This window comes from Myotis daubentonii, chromosome 7 (assembly GCF_963259705.1).
Source record: "Myotis daubentonii chromosome 7, mMyoDau2.1, whole genome shotgun sequence".
Classification (NCBI taxonomy): Eukaryota; Metazoa; Chordata; class Mammalia; order Chiroptera; family Vespertilionidae; genus Myotis; species Myotis daubentonii.
The window spans coordinates 2,905,893-2,923,936 of record NC_081846.1 but is presented as its reverse complement, the minus strand read 5'-3'; the positions used below and the strand labels follow the sequence as shown (position 1 = coordinate 2,923,936).

Here is an 18,044-nt window from a genome sequence, read left to right as displayed (position 1 = left end):
CAGCTTCCGGAGGCTTCCGTGACGAGCCCATTCCTTAATGAAAGGCTCTCCCACGGGCTTAGCTCTGTCCAGTTAAACTCACCAGGGCAGGGCTTGGCAGACCATCCTGGAGACTCAGTCCCAGCCTTCCTACCAGTTATGTCTGGGCACCTTCCCCTCTGCCTGTTCTGTCTCTAGCCATCTCACACGGCCCTAAATTCCCGTAAAGAAGCTTCCTGGGAAGTCAGCTCTATGAGAACAGCACCGTGTACGGCGGCAAGTGCCCTAGGACAGTGCCACAATGAGCAGCAGCCTCCAGCCCTGCACCTCGCTGGGAGCAAAGCCTGGTGCACGCTCAGCACCACGCCCAGGCCCCGCCGCCGGCGGTCGCCGTTCCTACCGGCACCCAGCTGGTGTTCTTGTGCGGTTCTGTCCCCGGGCCTTGGTTCCTGCACTAAACGATACTGCCAGGTCTTCAGCTGTCTTAGGAGGTGCCTTCCACGGAGAGTCTGGGTCATCTGCTCACGAGGGTCCTGAGGTTCAAGGCGGAACGTGTCACAGATGAAAGCATAGCACTCTTGTCTCTCTAACCCTCACTCCAGGATGTTTTTATTGTTTTGAGAGAGAGAGGAAGGGGAAGAGAGAAACACTGGTTGCCCCTATCGGGGATTGAACCCACAACCTCGGTATGGACCCTGACGGGAATCAAGCCACAGCCTTTGGGCGTACAGACCCCACTCCCACCCCCGAGCCCCGGCCAGGGCAGCGTACGTGTCCAAAGGACAGGCTCCTGGGGGCTCTCTCCTCAGAGCTGATTCCTAAAGCGGGGCCATTGGGGTAGGAGATGGGGATCCTGGGCGCACATGGTTCTGACAAACAGAACCCACTGCGGATCCCTGTGGCTCGAGCACCACCACTGCCACGGCATTTCCCGAAAAATCCTCTCCGTGCCGTGGGGTTTCGGTGTAAACGAGCACAGGTACTGGTTAGTTCGGGGGTGTCTCCAGGCCGCTTGGAGCCTTGGGCACTATTGCGTTTTTATTGATGGCGCTGCTGTCCTGTCTCGGGCACCCAGATGGCGGCGGGACCACAGGCCTGTGGCTCGCCCTCTCCGCGGAACTCGCACCACGGGGAGCACCTGCTGCAGACACATTTCACTGGGGCCTGTGCTGTGGCGATTGTCATAGACTGGCCTTTACTTAGAAGGAGTCACATGTGTTTATTCATACAACGCTTTGCTTCTGTTTCATGTATGTGAACCAGCACCGACTCTGCCCGCAGCCCCGCCGTCATCGCTGGGCCACGCCCAGGCCGTCGCTCTCGATGAACGGGATGTCCGCGTACTTGGCGTTGCCATCCGCCCACTGCTGCAGGGCGCCACTCAGGATCTCCTGCGACAGGCGGTGCGCGAACTCGGACACCACGACTTTGGGCTCCGCGGGCTGTGCGGGCTCCTCCGCCTCCTCCACCGCCTGCACCTCCTCCACCTCCGCCTCCTCCACCTCCGCCACCTCCTCCACCTCCACCTCCTCCACGTCCTCCCCGTCCTGGGTGACGGGCGTCGGCACCCGCGGCTCACACCTCTCGATGGTGGAGGGGAAGGGGAAGGTCTGCTTGGACTTCATGCAGCCCATGCTGCGCCGACGCCGTGACCGCGACCGGCCTGGGGGCTACCTCAGCAGCATCTTGGGAGACGCCTGTCCACGGGATGCTGACCGCTCCCCGGCACCTGGATGGCGCCCTTCCTCTTCACATGGGGCGTCTGCCTGTGGAGAGAGAGGAGTTTCACGGTGAGGCCTGGCACGCAGACTCGGCGCCATCACTCCGCCCTTAGCCCTCAGCGCCCACGTCCTCCGGGGGGCCAGACGCCAGCTCTGTGTCAACAGCAGAAACCAGGAGAACCGCTCAGGGAACGTGGCCAGTGACCAGAGAGGAACACGTTTGTTCAAGGTCAGGAAAAGTTTACGACCCTGAAAACAGTTCAACTCCTCTAGCTGAGATCCACTGTGGTGGCCGGGACGACGGCGCTGGTCTCTGGGCCCCATCGCCGCCTGCTGGTGAAGGAAGCTCCCATTGCTCACACACCATCGATGTAACTTCACTTCCTGCGAGTGCCTGGGCGGGTTTTGTTGTTAACTTCTCACTCTGCAGGGGTCTCACACAGGGTGACCGCAAGCCAGGGGTCAACATACACCACAAATACTCAATCTTTTTAAAAGGCTTTATTGTTGAAACTTACATATGTCCTCTCCCCCCACCCCCCCTCCTAGGCCTTCACCACCTTACTGTCTGTGTCCATGGGTGATGCATATGTGCACCTGGTTTTCTGCTGAATGGGATATCCCTGTGAAAAGCTCAGATTAATTTAAAATAAGGTTCCTTACCTGAATATCTCATTCTTACTCTTATTTGGGATGCTGACAAAAAAGGGGGCTCCAACAAACCACCACTCCTCCTGGGAGGTAGGTGGGCGTCCGTCCCGCCCAGGCCCCTCACCGCCCATTGAGGGGTTTGAGGAGCCCGTCCCTTGCGGCTGTGCGTGTGGGCGCGCACCTGAAATGCCGAGTGGCGCCCAGGAAGGTGCGCTCGCCTGGCTTTCTCCCTTCCGTCCTCCCGCAGCCTCAGCGCATCAGAGACAGTGTGACTGTGTTCTGTGGACCGTCCGGCCCTTGGCAGCGGGTTGGCCGTTTCTCTCGCTGCAAGGGGGCCGCAGCCTTGTGATGTGTCTGCTCAGCTTCCGACGGGAGCACCGAATGCAGCTCTTACACAGGCGCCTCCTGGGGGCGGGCAGCGTCGGAGTGCGGTCAGGCTGTGCACCGTCCTCAGTGGTCGGGTCAGACCCGGCTCCAAGAAGTCGCAAAATAAGCCGGGTTGATTGGTGTCTGCGACCACCAATCTAAAGGAGTAGCCATCAGCGTGCGTTTAATCATTGTCAACAGTTCATAATGGAAGCCCAGAATGGTGGCCCTTGCCCAGGCCTCACTGCTGTGCGTGTCGGCTTCTACAGTCTCCCCAGTTCCTCCCATCGCACGGTGGTGCCCCTGCGGCCCCTGGGAGGAAGCCCAGCCGTCCGCTCCGTGGCGTCCGCTCCGCGTGCCTGCTCCGAGGTGACGGCAGAACCGGCAGGGAGCGTGGCGGCCCGTTCACGAGACCCGACTTCCTGGAGAGCACGGGTGACGTGGCCTCTGCGTCGTGCCTTGAGGGGTGGCTGAGGGGACTGGGCCTGGTTGACCTGAAGATGATGCTGGGGACCCAGGAGTGCCAGGTGCAGGCAGGCCAGGAAGCGTCTTTCTGGGTCTTAGGTTTGCAGAAGCGGTTTCATCAGACCTAGTGCCAGGTCTGCCCTCTCACCAAAACCAGCGTTAAGCCTGGACGGAACCAATGTCCGAGCTACAGAGACTTCTTCGGCGTTTACTGAGCCAGACTGAGGACGTGTGCTGTGTGCTGGGGAGCAAGATCTCAGGTGCTCCAGGGAGGGACCGCCTTCCAGCTTCTTCCCCTCCCCTCGGAGATGGAGGAGGAGCCAAGGAAGATTCCGCGAGGGAGGGAGGGAGCCAGGCAGGGCTGGACGGCCTCTCGCATTTCCAGGTGTGTTAACCCAGATGCAGGGACACCCTGGCCTGGCCGAAGGCAGAGATAAGCCTTTTAGGAAAGTGGTTACTAGCTGGGCCTGACTCCCCACCGGAGCTGCCCAGTTGGGAACTTGTGTTCACGCCGCCCTGTGGGGTCCTTTCCATAAGACCCCTGTTCGCCCCCATCGGGCCTTGTCAGGCCCTGCACAGCGGGCAGCACCGAGGGACCCCGAGGGAAGGCGGCAGCTGTAAGGCCACAGCGGGTCTGCTCCGGCAGCGCCAGCATGGTCATGGGAGCAGAGGCTGGCAGAGGCTGGGGGACGGAAGCAGGACTTTAGAAAGGGGCGGGGGGCTCATCAAGAGCGCTTCCCTGCAGGCTGGGAGGGGTGCCCAGGAAGGCTCTGTCCGTCCGTCCGTCCGTCCAGCGCACCGGTACTGCTGGGCGCCCTGGGGGTTTCACACCAGCCCCAGAGCAGAGGCTCCAAATACATCAGGCCTTTAGCGACGACCTGCTAGTGGGGCCCTAGGAGTCGGGGTGCACCGCAGGGCTGGCCAGCCTTCCCTCGGGGCCACCGGCACGTAATGTGTGAGCTCTGTGCTCTGTTACACCGCTCGGCCCGCTGTTTCACACAAGCCTCATGGACAACACGTGAGCGTGAGCCATGGCTGAGTTCTGACAAAGCCTCCTTTACGGAAGCAGGCAGCCAGCCACGGCCACGCGGACCAGTGCGGACAAAGAGGCCCATTCTCACGGGGTACAGTTCAGTCCGTTTCAGGGAAGACACCCCGGGCAGGACCCACAGGCCAGGGGCAGCTGTGAGGAGGAGAGGCCCTCGTGCTGGCCCCCGAGGGCAGCCTGTACATGCAGAGGATGGGAAAGAGCTGAGCAGCTCCCATCGCCTGTCAACGCAACGTTATCCTCTGGGATCCACCTACATGTTCCTTTTATGTTTTCATTGACTTTTTAGAGAGAGGAAGGGAGAGGGAGATGGAAACATCGATGGGAGAGGAACGTGGCCCACCAGCTGCCTCCTGCACGCCCCCTGCTGGGGGATCAAGCCTGCCGCCCAGGCCTGTGCCCTGACCAGGAACCCCACTGTGACCTGCTGGTTCATGGGTTGGTGCTCAATCACTGAGCCACATCGGCCTGGCTAAATATTCTTGAACCTTCCATTCCTGTCTCTATCCACGTCAGGGCAGTTTTCCCTACCAGTGTGGTGTGCTTTGTATTCATCTGCAAGCTGTATGTACAGTGTGGCGTTTCCTCAAAAAATTAAATATGGAACTGCCATGTGACCCAGTGAGCCCACTCCTAGGAATGTATCTAAGAAACCAGAAACACCGATCAGAAAGGATGTATGCACCCCTGTGTTCACAGCAGCGTGATTTACAGTTTCCAGCCAAGATCTGGAAACAGCCCGAGTGCCATCAGTCAGTGAGTGGAGAAAGGCGGTGGCACGTCTACGCCAGGGAATACGATTCAGCTGTGGAGGAGGAGGAACTCTGAGCCGCTGGGACAGCACGGAGGCCCCGGAGAGCAGGGTGCTGGGCGAAGTAATGATCACATGATCTCACTCACACGTGGGATCCCGTGAACACAGTAAACTGAAGAACAGAACAAACAGGCATGGCCCCGGGGCAGACAGACCAATCTCAGAGGGCAGGTGGGCGCAGCGGACAGGAAGAGATCAGCCAAAGACCTGCCACAGGCATTGCCCGTCCCTCAGCACAGCTAACAGTGGGGGCAGGCGGAGCAATAAAGATGCACATAGAAGCAGCGTTGGAAGGGGACAGAGCTGGGTGCCCCCCCAGGCCCGCCACCTTGGGGGAAGGACTGTGGCGCTGAAGGCGGGCAGCCTCTGCTTTCCCTGGTTCTCCAGCATCAGGTGCCCGTTCCCTTTTGTGAAGGGTCCCCTTTCTTAGACCTGAGCAAACCTCACTGGACCCACGGCCGCCAGCCTTTCAGGCCTCACGGCCACCAGTGGTCCGCGGACCCCCAGCTGGCAGGCGCTGCACTAAACCACCCTATTTATTACACGTTTCTGGTCACCTTCCCACAGCACCCCTCCCCCCGCCCCCCAGCCCAGACCCCTTTTCCGAGCCTCCTCACACTTGATCCTGTTCGAAGGATGGCACGTAGGTCCTTCCCTCTGTGACCCCCAGGCATAAATAGGTCATTCAATGGGTTTTCCTGTTAATCTACCATCAGCTTGATCTGCAGGCCCGCAATGAATCTAGAAGGGTAGAGGAGGGTTTTCCCTTCTCTACAAACTCAAGATCAGTCTCTATGTTATGTGGTAAAACCGCTTCAAACATTTTAGAACAAGTGGAGGCGTAAATAATAAATGAAAAGAGTGTTAAGCGCTGAGCACAGAATTCAGTCCCAGGCAGAGCACAGATAATGTTGGAGCCTGAAAGAGCCATTACTCTTCCGTGGAGGCATGAGAACACAGTGTCCAAATCCACGTAGACTCTCGGCCAAAGGACCACGAGTTCAGGAAGTTGCTATTTAAAATTTAACAATTCTTTTGTGATACACGCCCCCCAGGCCTAAGGGGCATCTAGAGTTCCCGCTCCGTGGCTGATGGTGCAGTGGTTTGGCGTGTGAGGGGGAGCAGAGGTCCATTTAATTTAAACATTGTACAGCCCTGCTTCTTATCTGCTGGATTTCTCACTAATCCAGACATTTCCTCTCCCATCAAGCTATACCCTTACCACAGCCGGTTCCTTCTCCTAGGGTTCCCTTCTCCTAGCCTTCCCGTGTGCGGAAACACACCACTGCCCCTGTGCTCCACCAGCACCCTTTCCCCTCTTCCCTGCCTAAACCAAATGTGCACACCTTCCAGGCTACGGGAAGCCCACCTCCTCCAGGCAGACTTCCTGGGATTCCTCAACCTTACTCGGAATCCTCCTAATCAGATACCCAGGCTATTTAAGTCTATTTAACGTATAAATGCTGTCTCCCCAAATGAGATGAAAGGCTCCTCAAGGGCAGCAGTCCTATCTCCTGTTTGCACAGAACAGTTCCGCGTGTGGAGGCACTTAACCGATGCTAATTAAGGGCTGGCTATTCATCAGACACCCACGTGCTCACAGTGTGAGATGCTGGGGATGAAACTGAAATAGACACAGTTCTCCCTCTGGCAGGGGACTGCAGGCACAGGCCACAGCCCGGCAGCGGCGTGGCCCGGGTGTCACGTGACCAGGGCACGGGCTACGTGTCCTGACTTAGTTCTCGGCCCTCAGGACCTCCTGCCGGGCGCCTGGCACTCATCGCCGCTCTACTGCGTCACCGTCAGCCCTGGTGAAACACCGCATCTCACAGCTCGGAATCTGTGAGAAGTCAGTCAACCCTTCACGCAGGCTCTTCCCAGCTCAGAGCCGCCCTGGAGTGTCTGTCACTCCCCTGCTTCCCACGCCCCGCGCCGCGGCGGGCGTTTCTCCACCCGACTTGCCACTGTTCACGGCACAGCCTCCTGCGGAAAACTCCAGCTGGGGCGCAAGGGCAGGTGCATGTTAATTAGATCAGCGGTTCTCAACCTGTGGGTCGCGGCCCCTTTGGGGGCCGAACGACCCTTTCACAGGGGTCGCCTAAGACCATCGGAAAACACATATATAATTACACATTGTTTTTGTGATTACTCACTATGCTTTAATTATGTTCAATGTGTCACAATGAAATTGGGGGTCACCACCACATGAGGAACTGTGTTAAAGGGTCGCGGCGTTAGGGAGGTTGAGAACCACTGAATTAGGGGAAGGAGACAGGGCCGCTCAGCACTGGTTTGCTTTCCTAAAAGCAAGTGCTCTTTAAGCTGAAAGGCCAGAGGACCCTCGTGGCGGGAGGAGCAGCAGAGGCTGCTGGACACAAGTGAGGGGCAGGAGGAGCCACGTGTGAGCACAGAATCCGACAGCCTGTGCGGGCACGCGGAGCAGGAGGCAGACTCAAACACCGCCCCCCCAGTCGCACACCCGAGACCCATACAAAGTCATAGGAAGGTGAACTGCAATTGAAAAAAAGGACACTTTTGAGAAATTCTGGATCAATAAACAGCAGTTATCTTTGAAAAAAATAAAGCAAAGCTGTAGCAGACGATCAGAATTCCTAGGCATTACAGACCAGTTGTTTAATACCAATCTCCGGCAAAATTCAAAATTTGACCCGTAAACAGGGAACATTTGGGGGAAAGATTGGGATGTCCAGGAACTAGCAGTTCGCTGAGAAGCAGTCGTTTTTAAACAGTTTACTTCTGGGACGGGGCAGAGAATACTCAAGATCTCTCCGCAAGGTGTGATCACGTGTCCTCGCGTGTCCGTATGCAGCTGCTGCTGTGCTAGCCCAGTGCTGAGCTCAGCGGCTCCCCCAGTTCCCCTCGGCGCCGTCTGCCCCGCTGACCAGGCGCCCAGCCTGTACTGCACTCGGCACTCAGCACCCCGACTCCCAGCAAGCACCCCGAAAGGTACATGGTACCCTGACTCCCAGCAAGCACCCCGAAAGGCAGGTGGTACCCCTGCTCCCAGCAAGCACCCCGAAAGGCAGGGGTACCCCGACTCCCAGCAAGCACCCCGAAAGGTACATGGTACCCTGACTCCCAGCAAGCACCCCGAAAGGCAGGTGGTACCCCGACTCCCAGCAAGCACCCCGAAAGGTACATGGTACCCTGACTCCCAGCAAGCACCCCGAAAGGCAGGTGGTACTCCTGCTCCCAGCAAGCACCCTGAAAGGTAGATGGTACCCTGACTCCCAGCAAGCACCCCGAAAGGCAGGTGGTACCCCGACTCCCAGCAAATACCCTGAAAGGTAGATGGTACCCCGACTCCCAGCAAGCACCCTGAAAGGTAGATGGTACCAACCTAATTTCATTAACATGGAAAAAGTTTCTCAAGGTCACGAAGCTGGTAGGGGTCAGGGCCAGGCTCCAAAACTGGGCTCCCAAAGTCAGGGCCGGCTGCGGGGCACAGGCTCCCAGAGGCTCAGCAAAGAGGCCGGTCCCGCTGTCGTCAGCCCCTCACCGCCTGTGCAGGTGACGGCCGCTGGTAGAGTAACACAGTGGCTGATGCCACCATCAGGATTCAAGCACAGGGCAGTGGAAATTGGAGGCTGAAAGTAATACCAGGAAAAAAGGTTTGCGCTGAAGAAATGGGCAGATGCATCACTGCATTGGCGACTCCGAGCGGAGGCCGGAACCACTGCCCTCGGCACTGTCCACTGTCCACTGTCCACTGTGGGTGAGGCTGAGGCCGAGTTCAGCGGGGGCAGGCCTGCAGCTCAGAGGGCCGAGCGGGGGAGGGAGACGGAGGCTGCTCAGTGAGGCAGGGGCTGTGCTGCTCCATCCTCCGCCTGAGCTGATGGAGACCCCTTCCCCGGAAGGCTGTGGGCGAGGCCTCGCTGGCTCGGGCCACGTTGGAGCTTCCGGGGCCGGGCTGTCGTTTTCGCCCTGGTCTCGCCTTGGACCAGGCGGCAGCTCTCCCCGCAGAACCCGCACGTGGTGCCACAGGTGGGCTGGCCAGGTGCCCGGGGCAGCCGTGGGTTCTGTGGACACGGGTCTGCCAGAGGCGGCGGAGAGGTGCCTCCGTCCTGAAAGCGCCTCCTCCTCCCGCCCGGTTGCCCCGGCCGCCCCGCACAGGCCCGGACGGAGGGGGTTCGCGGGACTCCGTCCCTGCGGGCGGGGCGCTGGGGCCACAGCGCTCCCTCCGGCTGTTCAGGTTGTAGCTTCGCCAAGGCCAGGGGTTTGCCGGCGGCTCGGTCCGTCCCTGCACCCCAGTTCCTCTGCACCCCAGCTCCTCGGCACCCAGTTCCCTTGCACCAGGTTCCCCTGCACCCAGTCCCCCTGCACCCAGTTCCTCGGCGCCCAGTTCCCTTTCACCAGGTTCCCCTGCACCCCAGTCCCCCTGCACCCAGTTCCCCGGCACCCAGTCCCCCGGCACCCAGTTCCCCTGCACCCCAGTTCCTCTGCACCCCAGTTCCCCGGCAGCCTTTTCCCCGCCCCGGCCCCGCAGCCCTGACACCCCATCATCTGCGGATCAGATCGCACCCAGCGCCCGCGGACAGGGACATGCGCACAGGCAGGCTCCCTCGAGTCTCCCTTCAGTCCTGGGGGGCGGGGGGAGCGGGGAAGGGAGGCTGGTCTCCATCCCGGCGGGCGAGGGGCTCCGTCCGCGCAGCTGCGACCTGGGTCTGCGGGAATCTGCGCCCCCAACTCCCGCGTCTCCCGCGGAAACAACCACCAGCGAAGCGGACAAGCAGGTGCACCCCGACACCCGACACGCGCGCCCCCAGATGTGCACCTACCCGGCATCTCCGCAGCTGCGCGCGGGCCGCGGGGCGGGAGGCGCGGCGGGAGCCCGGGGGCGGCCGGCGGAGGACGGGGTGTCCTTCGGCCGCGCTCCGCCCCTCCTCCCGCCGCGCCCGCCGCGCCTCGCGGGTCCCCGCCTTCCCGCCGGGGGCGCACGGAGCTCGGGCGGGGCCGCGCAGCCTGGGCCGCGGGCGGGCGGACACCCTCACGCCCCCAAACACTCTGCGGGCGCCGCCCCAGCGGGAACGAGACCCAAGTCCCGGCCTCCGCGCCCCGCCCGCCCCGCCGCCGGGACCGAGCGGCACCGGCCCTGAGCTCAGGCCCGCGTGGGGTGAGCCCGCGTGGGGTGAGCACCGTGCGGGCGGCGCGCACACAGGACACGCCCACGCCCTCTCTCCAGACACTTTCAGGCCTGTTTCTCCCTAAAACAAGCTCCCCACCCCCCAGGTCCCCGCCTCACGCGTCAGCCGGTGCCTCCTGAGCAGTGAGATTCCCACACAAACCCGCTCACAGCGTCCGGTCCACGGGCGACCTCCCTCCCGTGCGCTCTACGCTCAGCGCGCGGTGCTCCCGGGGCGCCCCAGGGATGACCCCGCAGAGATGCCCTCCCTGACCCCGCAGAGATGCCCTCCCTGACCCCGCAGAGATGCCCTCCCTGACCCCGCAGAGATGCCCTCCCTGACCCCGCAGAGACATCCCCCAGGCTGGGACCTGCGCCCACAGCCCGCAGGTGTGACGGGTGCAGCGCAGCCAGATGGCAGGGCCTGGGCCGTGCACGTGACAGACCAGCTGGTCCCTGAGACTTTACAGGGACTGGAGCGTCCGGTTCCTCACGGTGACGGTGACGGACTCACCCAGGCGATGGGTGCACCGCACGGAGGATGGGCCAGAAGGGCATGGTGAGGGCACTGGAGTGAGCACGCCGACCACACGGTGTGGGCGCCCACGTGTCTGCGCCTCCTCCTCAGTGCGCAGCTGTGGGCTCAGGTGGGCACACTCACCCGGACCTGGCCGTCCGCTGCGCTGACCACCTGACCCGATTGGCTCAATGCCAGGCCCCGCCTGAGGCCCAGTCCCTCCCTCCAGCTCCAGGGCACAGCCCTCCTGGAATGGCTCAGGGACCTCGGGCTCCCCCCGGCGCCCCGTGGCCCCTGTCCTGTCCGGCGTGAGCTGGGGCCGGAAGGGGAAGCTTAGAGATGGGTACTCACCTCCCAGCTCCCAGGGCAGAAGCAACCAGTCTGCCGGCCTCCCCAAGCCCGTGGCAGGCCCCTCCTGTCCTCCTGTCCTCCTGTCCTCCTGTCCCTCGCCGTCCGTTGCCAGGGGCCGCTCTGCCCCTTCCTCTCAGGCCGCTGGTGGCCAGTGGTTGAGCCTCGACCTGTGAACCAGGAGGTCAGGGCACCTGCCCAGTGTGGGGCGTGCAGGAGGCAGCCGATCAGTGATTCTCTCTCATAATTGATGTTTCTCTCTCTCCCTTCCTCTCTCTCTCAAGTCAATAAAAACATATTTTATAAAATACAGTATACATTGAAACTAATATATCGAATGTCAACTATAATTTAAAAATTAAAATAAAAAAAGACATGAGTTTGCCCCTCTTCAAAAGAGACTATACAATATATCAAGCCATTATGCTATATGCCTGGAACTAATATAATTCATATGTCAATTATATTTTAATAAAATAAATAAATATTTTTCAAACATTAGCTTAATTAAATAGAAAGATACACTGTGTTCTCTGCTAGGAAGACTCACTATCATAAAGCAGTGTTTTACATTCATAAATTATCAGAATAGAAGAACAGACTGGAATTGGGTAAATTAACCCAAAGTTCCCATGGACATAGCCGCTCAGGGGCTAGACATGGATTAGCCAGCGGAGCGGCCGCGTGGGGGGTTCAGGGTGCATGCCCCTGCGTGCAAGCCAGCAGGGGGAGCGGGGGGCGCCCTAACAGGGGCTGTCGGGAAGACCCGGCAGAGCGGGGAAAACAAAGCCGGTTCCGGGCCGTGCTGTACATCAGGAAGCCAGCCGGCCCCACGGACCAAAGACTTCAGTATAACTCAGTGGTTCTCGGCCTCCCTAACGCCACGACCCTTTAATCCAGTTCCTCACGTTGTGGGGACCCCCAACCATAAAATTATTTTCGTTGCTACTTCATCACTGTAATGTTGCTACTGCTATGAATCATCATGTAAACATCTGATATGCAGGATGTATTTTCATTGTTACAAATGGAACATAATGAAAGCATAGTGATTAATCACACAAACAATATGTAATTATATATGTGTTTTCCGATGGTCTTAGGCGACCCCTGTGAAAGGGTCGTTCGGCCCCCAAAGGGGTCGCGACCCACAGGTTGAGAACCGCTGGTGTAAGTAAATGAAGCCACAAGGTAGGGGAGATGCTCTGGAAATGGCCGAGGGAAGAGTGTGCGAGAGGGAAGAGGCTGTCAGGGGTCGCGTGGAACTGAGTGGAACTGAGCGGGGAGACTGGCCAGGAGACAGAGAGTGAGCGAGGGAGGGGGGACTCGAGCAGCCGAGGGTCAGGAGTGAGTGGACGACCAAGCGAGTGCGAGGGGGCACCTGGGGCAGGACGGGGCTCTGGACACAGGACCGGGGCACCTGGGGCAGGACGGGGGGCACCTGGGGCAGGACGGGGGGGCGCCTGGGGCAGGACGGGGCTCTGGACACAGGACCGGGGCACCTGGGGCAGGACGGGGGGCGCCTGGGGCAGGACGGGGCTCTGGACACAGGACCGGGGCACCTGGGGCAGGACGGGGGGCGCCTGGGGCAGGACGGGGCTCTGGACGCAGGACCGGGGCTCTGGGCAGAGCTGAGGGGCTGAGCTGCTCGAGCAGCAGGAGGACTCAGCCCCGTGAGCGGGGAGTTCACCTCACCACGCTCCCCTGAACCTTCTGGGCATCCTTCTCCCCGAAAGGCTTCTACTCCAGGGATGGGCCTGCCTCCCTCATCAGGTTGGTCCTCCCCGCACCCCCCCCCCCCCCCCCCGCCCCAGCTCCTCTGGAAACTCCTGCTTTGCCGACCTCTGTCCTGCTGCGAGGGTGGAGGGGGAGATGGGGGACAAGAAAAGAAACCCGTCAGCGCTGGAGGTGGAGGCAGTGGCCACAGAGGCCGGGTGCTCTTTCAGGAGCGCGAAACGGAGGCAGTTTGGGGGGGTGACCCCCACATCCGGCGCTCTCAGGAGTGGGGAGAAATGCGTGCAGTCCTCGGGCCGACAGGGAACGGACAGCAGTGGTTTTGGAAACATGAAAGCTCCCACCGCAGGCCAGCTCCAGCACAGTGAGCGCCTGTGAGGCTTCAGCGACGGATGAAGAGCCATCTGTGAGGTTCACTGAGTCCTTTACTAAAAAGCAGAACGTCCCGCAGGAAGAGCTGCTGAGCAAACCGTACCTGAAACTGGAATCCAGAAACCCCAAGCAGCTGCTCTAGGACATGCCAGGGCGCTGTGGCCCCCCCGCCCTTGGCTGGGGCGGTTGCTAGGCAAGCCTGGATGTGCTCACAAACGCTCTCCCCGCAGCGACCAGCATTGTGATCACACGGGCTGGGCCGGGCGGCCGCCTCCCCTCTCTGCTCCTGGGGCTCCGGGCGGGAGGCTGGCAGCAGCTCCCAGGGGCGATGCCTCAGGACGGAGCCGGAGCGGGCGCTGCTTCCTGGATGAGATGCCCTTTGCCTCTGGGCCGGGATCTCAGGGCCGGAGCGCGCACGTCCTCGGGGCGGGGTGAACGGTGTCAGGGCCGGAGAGAAAGAAGGGTCTGAGACACCTTGTCTCCCAAGTCCTGCTGCTGACTCACCCCCCGCCCCCCGCATGACTGCCGCTCACTCACTTGAATCTCCCTTTAAACTATGCAGTGGCCTTGTCCTGAGAACGTGGGACACAGAAAAAGCAAAGGCGTCCCTCCAGGCGGGGAGGGCTCACCTGGGTGTTGCCTTGGTGCTGGCACTGCGCTCAGGAAGCCGGAGTGACAGCCATTGAGGACGGAGCCCGGTCCACGCCCCTGCAAACCGCCTCTCCCGCATCGGCCGGCACCTCTGCACGCAGCGCCCAGGACGGACGCGCCTCCCTCAGCCTTGCCGCTCCGTCCTCTGCACCCGCCTGTGCAATGCTCTCATTCGTGTATCGTCTTGCTGCCTCCGTTTCTTTGCCAGAAGCTGACTTTGTTTTTAGTCTGGAATCAGAGGATCTAGTGTCAGCCCCTCTGGGCCCTCAGCTGCCGGGAGCCTCATGCTCTGGTCCCCCGGGCCTTGCTCAGAAGCAATGCCTTCCTGCTCTCGTCGCGAATCATTTCCAACGTCAGTTCCCCATCAAACGACCCTGAACTCCCACCTCCTGCCTGGAGGTGCCCTACAGTCCTGATTCTGTAGCTGATTCTCATGTGCCCTCACATAGTTCTGTACCCAGGGCCTTTTATTATGGATTTTAAGTAATATTAACAACCAAAGGAGGATTTTTTTCTGTTAGAGAAGCACATAAGATAGAATGCACCCCTTACATTTCCTTTAGCGATATTCAGAGTGTGGATGACCTAGCTCCTTGAGACCCTGGAAATAAACCTGAGGTTTCTCTCAGATAGGAAAACTAAGGCTTTATTAAGGATTAAGCTTTTTATTTATTTACTAGAGGCCTGGTGCATGAAATCTGTGCACGGGTAGGGTCCCTAGGCCTGGCTGGTGATCAGGGCCAATCAAGTTCTCTGCCTCCCCCTTCCCTTGCCACCGCACCCACCCGCACACTGCCACCATGCTCCTCCCTGCGTCCTCCTTCCCTTGCTCTATCAGCACCCCCCCCCCAACCCACCACGTTCTGCACCGCCCCCTGGTGGTCAGCACACTGCATGGTGAGCAATCGAACTCCCTTCTCCCAGTCGAACTCCCGAGGGGACACTTTGCAGATTAGCCCATTATATAGAGATTTTTATTTATTGACTGATTTTTAGAGAGAGCGAGGAAGGGAGAGAGGTCTTTGGTGTTCCACTTGTTCATTCACTCATCCATTCGTTGGTTGCACTGCACACGCAGCTTCCTCTGCAGGCAGGTGGGCGGGCCTGTGAGGAGCCGAGCCAGCGGGGCCTGCAAGGAGCGCTTAGGAACCCACGGGGGGCGCCAGCTGCTCCATGGCTTTCCGTACATCTTCTCACAACGGTAAGAGTTCTCCTCCTGCTGGTGTAAACGCACAGCAGGAGTCGCTCCGGAAAGGCTGGCGAGGCCTCCTCTACACCCAGGACCGCAAAGACCCTCCTCGTGGCTGACACACAGCCCGGAGGCCTGGCCACAGAGCCGCACCCAACAAGCACATGAGCAGGAGCAGGATCATGACATGAACATAAAATAGTAAGGTGTCACAGCCGTTAACAAAAACGATAGTCAGGTCCCCTTCCTAAACCAGCAGCGAGTGCATACGGAAAATGTGGACTTGGAAGGTTGCCAATAAGGTGACAGATTCTACTGACGGTGGCAGCAAGGCCTCGACCAAGGAAGGGCTGTCCCATGTTCACGCAAAGGGAGAAGGAGATGTTGTTCGAATATCGGAGCATGGGATCTACAACCACGTCGAGCAGTGGTTCTCAACCTTCTGGCCCTTTAAATACAGTTCCTCATCTTGTGGCCCAACCATAACATTATGTTCGTTGCTACTTCATAACTGTCATGTTGCTGCTGTTATGAATCGTCATGTAAATATCTGATATGCAGGGTGGTCTTAGGCGACCCCTGTGAAAGGGTCGTTCGACTGCCAAAGGGGTCGCGACCCACAGTTGAGAACCGCTGGTGTCGAGTGAAAAACTCAACAGAACTAAATTGATAACATTTATGTAAAATTTATAAACACACAAAAACTATACTCCGCATTTTTAGGACACACACACACACACGCACACACACACACACACACATACACACATGCACATGCACGCGCACACACACACATACACACGCGCACACACACGCACACACACCCTGGCGTGAGGTCTGTTGCCTGGTGGCGATGTGCTCTGATGCGCGTCCATTTTAGGGGCGAACATTGGAGACCCAGGCGATGACTGCCTGCGCCACGACTCCCCTGCGGCCTCGTGGCCCTGAGGACTCCGAGGTGCCCGGTGGGTGGAGATGCTGCTGCCAGGCCCCGAGTGAGGACGATGATGGAGCCCTCCCGCATGCGTCTCCCGAGTAACACAGACCTCACCGGCTCCCAAGGCAGCCTCGCCCGCCCGGGGCTAATGGACACGGCGCTGAGGCTCGGCCTCTCTGGGTAACTCGAGGACCCGCCATGGGACGCGGCCTCGGGAGGGAATCTGATTGCGCTGCTGGGTGGAAAGAAGCAAAGCGCCCGCGGCGCTCCAACCCGGGCTGTGTCTGCCGGTTCCCAACGCAGGCCTTCGAGAGACACCCCGGCCACTGGCAGCTCCGTCCGCCCACGGGCACCGGGAACCTTTGTGCTGGGCCCGCCCCCCCCACCCCCCCACCCCCCCAGACCTTCCCCTGCGCCCTGAGGGTCCCCTGCGCCCTGAGCAACCCAGGCCCCGCCCTCACACAGCCAGAAGCGCTGCTTCCCCCCCCCCCCCCCCCCCCGGCCTGGCTCAGGGAGCCAGGGGGTCAGGCCTCTTCCCGACAGGGCACATGGCTGCGGGCTCTGTGCCCGTGTGATCAGGAGGCAGCCAGTCCATGACCCTCTCATCACTGGTGTCTCTCCCTCTCCCTCCCTCTCCCTCCCTCTCTGAAAGCGATAAAAATCTTTAAAGAAGCGCTGCTTTCCAGCTCCTGACAGTTATCCCAGGAAGGTGGCGTCGGGAGGATATCGCCCTGACCTTGCACCCCGAGAGCCGGCCCAGGGCGCGGGGTGCCCTGCCTCAGTCCCCACATTCTCCACCCTCTCCCGGCTCCTGCAGGGTAGTCCTGGCCAGGCCCTCCATTCCCAGCCGTCTTCCCACCGGCGCTGCTCACACTCACAGGCCCTCTGAGCCCAGCGAACCTGACAGGAAATAGCGATGTCACTGAGGTTCATGGTCGTCCCACCAAGAGCGGGAAACGAGCGGCCATTTTCTCATTATGCTGCTCCATTACCCTCTGCCCTACGCGCACCTCACTTGATGTCATTATTACCAATTCTCCTTATTGTGCCTTTGATACCAACTTAGACCTGAGCAGCACCTGGGGTAAAGCTAGTATTTCAAGGACTTCAAGGGCGTTTGAAGGAGAGAAGTCGGAATCCCCTCCCTGCTGCCGGGGAACCGCGGCTGGACAGGAGGCACGGACGCGGGGTGTGCGGGGTGCGTGGGGTGTGCCGGTCGGAGTGGCAGCGGGCGCCTGGGTCCGTGAGGAGCTGACAGCGAGGCAGGCGAGGCTGCAGCTTCCTGCTTGACCTGCCATCTCACAAGGCGATACTCTGCCTGAATGTTGTCAGTCTTCAGATAAAGGTGGCTTCTGTCTGATTGAAAAGTAGCCGAACGTGTGTGTCCGAACTCGCCCTCCTCACGTGGCCCTTGGGGGCGGCTGCGTGGCCAGACCTGGTGCTGGGCTCCCCCAGATCGCCTCGTCTGTTAGCCCAATGGTTTTCACCACGTGGCTCCTGGCAGAGGCATCAGCATAGCCTGGGACTGACCTGCGGAGCTCCGGGGGGCGGCAGCGTCCGTCTCCGGAGAACCCGGTGGTCCTGAGCGCCCCTCAGCGCTGCGGGCCCTGTGCCCTCACGGCAGCGCCAGGAGGTCTCGCCGGGCCCCGTGCCCTCACGGCAGCACCAGGAGGTCTCGCCGGGCCCTGTGCCCTCACGGCAGCGCCAGGAGGTCTCGCCAGGCCCCGTGCCCTCACGGCAGCGCCAGGTCTCCCCGGCCGCGTGTTCTGATGCCGGACGCTGCGTCGGTCACAAGGCTCCCGGGCTCGAGACCCGCCCCGCTCAGCCCGTCATCCTTCAGTCCCGCTGGCTCTCCTCCAGGCCCATACGCCACGGGAGGGGCCGTGCGGGCACCAAGCATGACTGCCGTCTAGGCCGTGGGCAGCGCTGTCGTCCCAGGCATCTCCACGACGTTTTTCATGTAACCTTCAGCTTTCCTCATGGGAAGCAGCCACGCCGGGGATGTATCTGTTCGGAAACGGGGACAGCTTCTCCCTAAAGGCCGCGGAAACAGAGCCAGCAGCGGCGATGCCCCCAGGGCGTGGAGGCAGGTGCCCTGGGGAGCGGCGG

General features: G+C 60.3%; 1 protein-coding gene across 1 annotated transcript; it reads right to left on the bottom strand.

Annotated features, from left to right (window-relative positions):
• Nucleotides 1-572: 572 nt before the first annotated feature.
• C7H2orf88 (chromosome 7 C2orf88 homolog) lies at nucleotides 573-1,613 on the bottom strand. Its single transcript, XM_059702570.1, has one exon. It carries the CDS (start codon nucleotides 1,611-1,613, stop codon nucleotides 1,269-1,271), a length of 345 nt encoding a protein of 114 aa, XP_059558553.1. The 3' UTR covers nucleotides 573-1,268.
• Between the last annotated feature and the right edge of the window lie 16,431 nt (nucleotides 1,614-18,044).

Excerpts from the sequence above, each read along its gene's own strand:
- C7H2orf88 (XM_059702570.1), bottom strand. The coding sequence starts at position 1,613 with ATGGGCTGCATGAAGTCCAAGCAGACCTTCCCCTTCCCCTCCACCATC.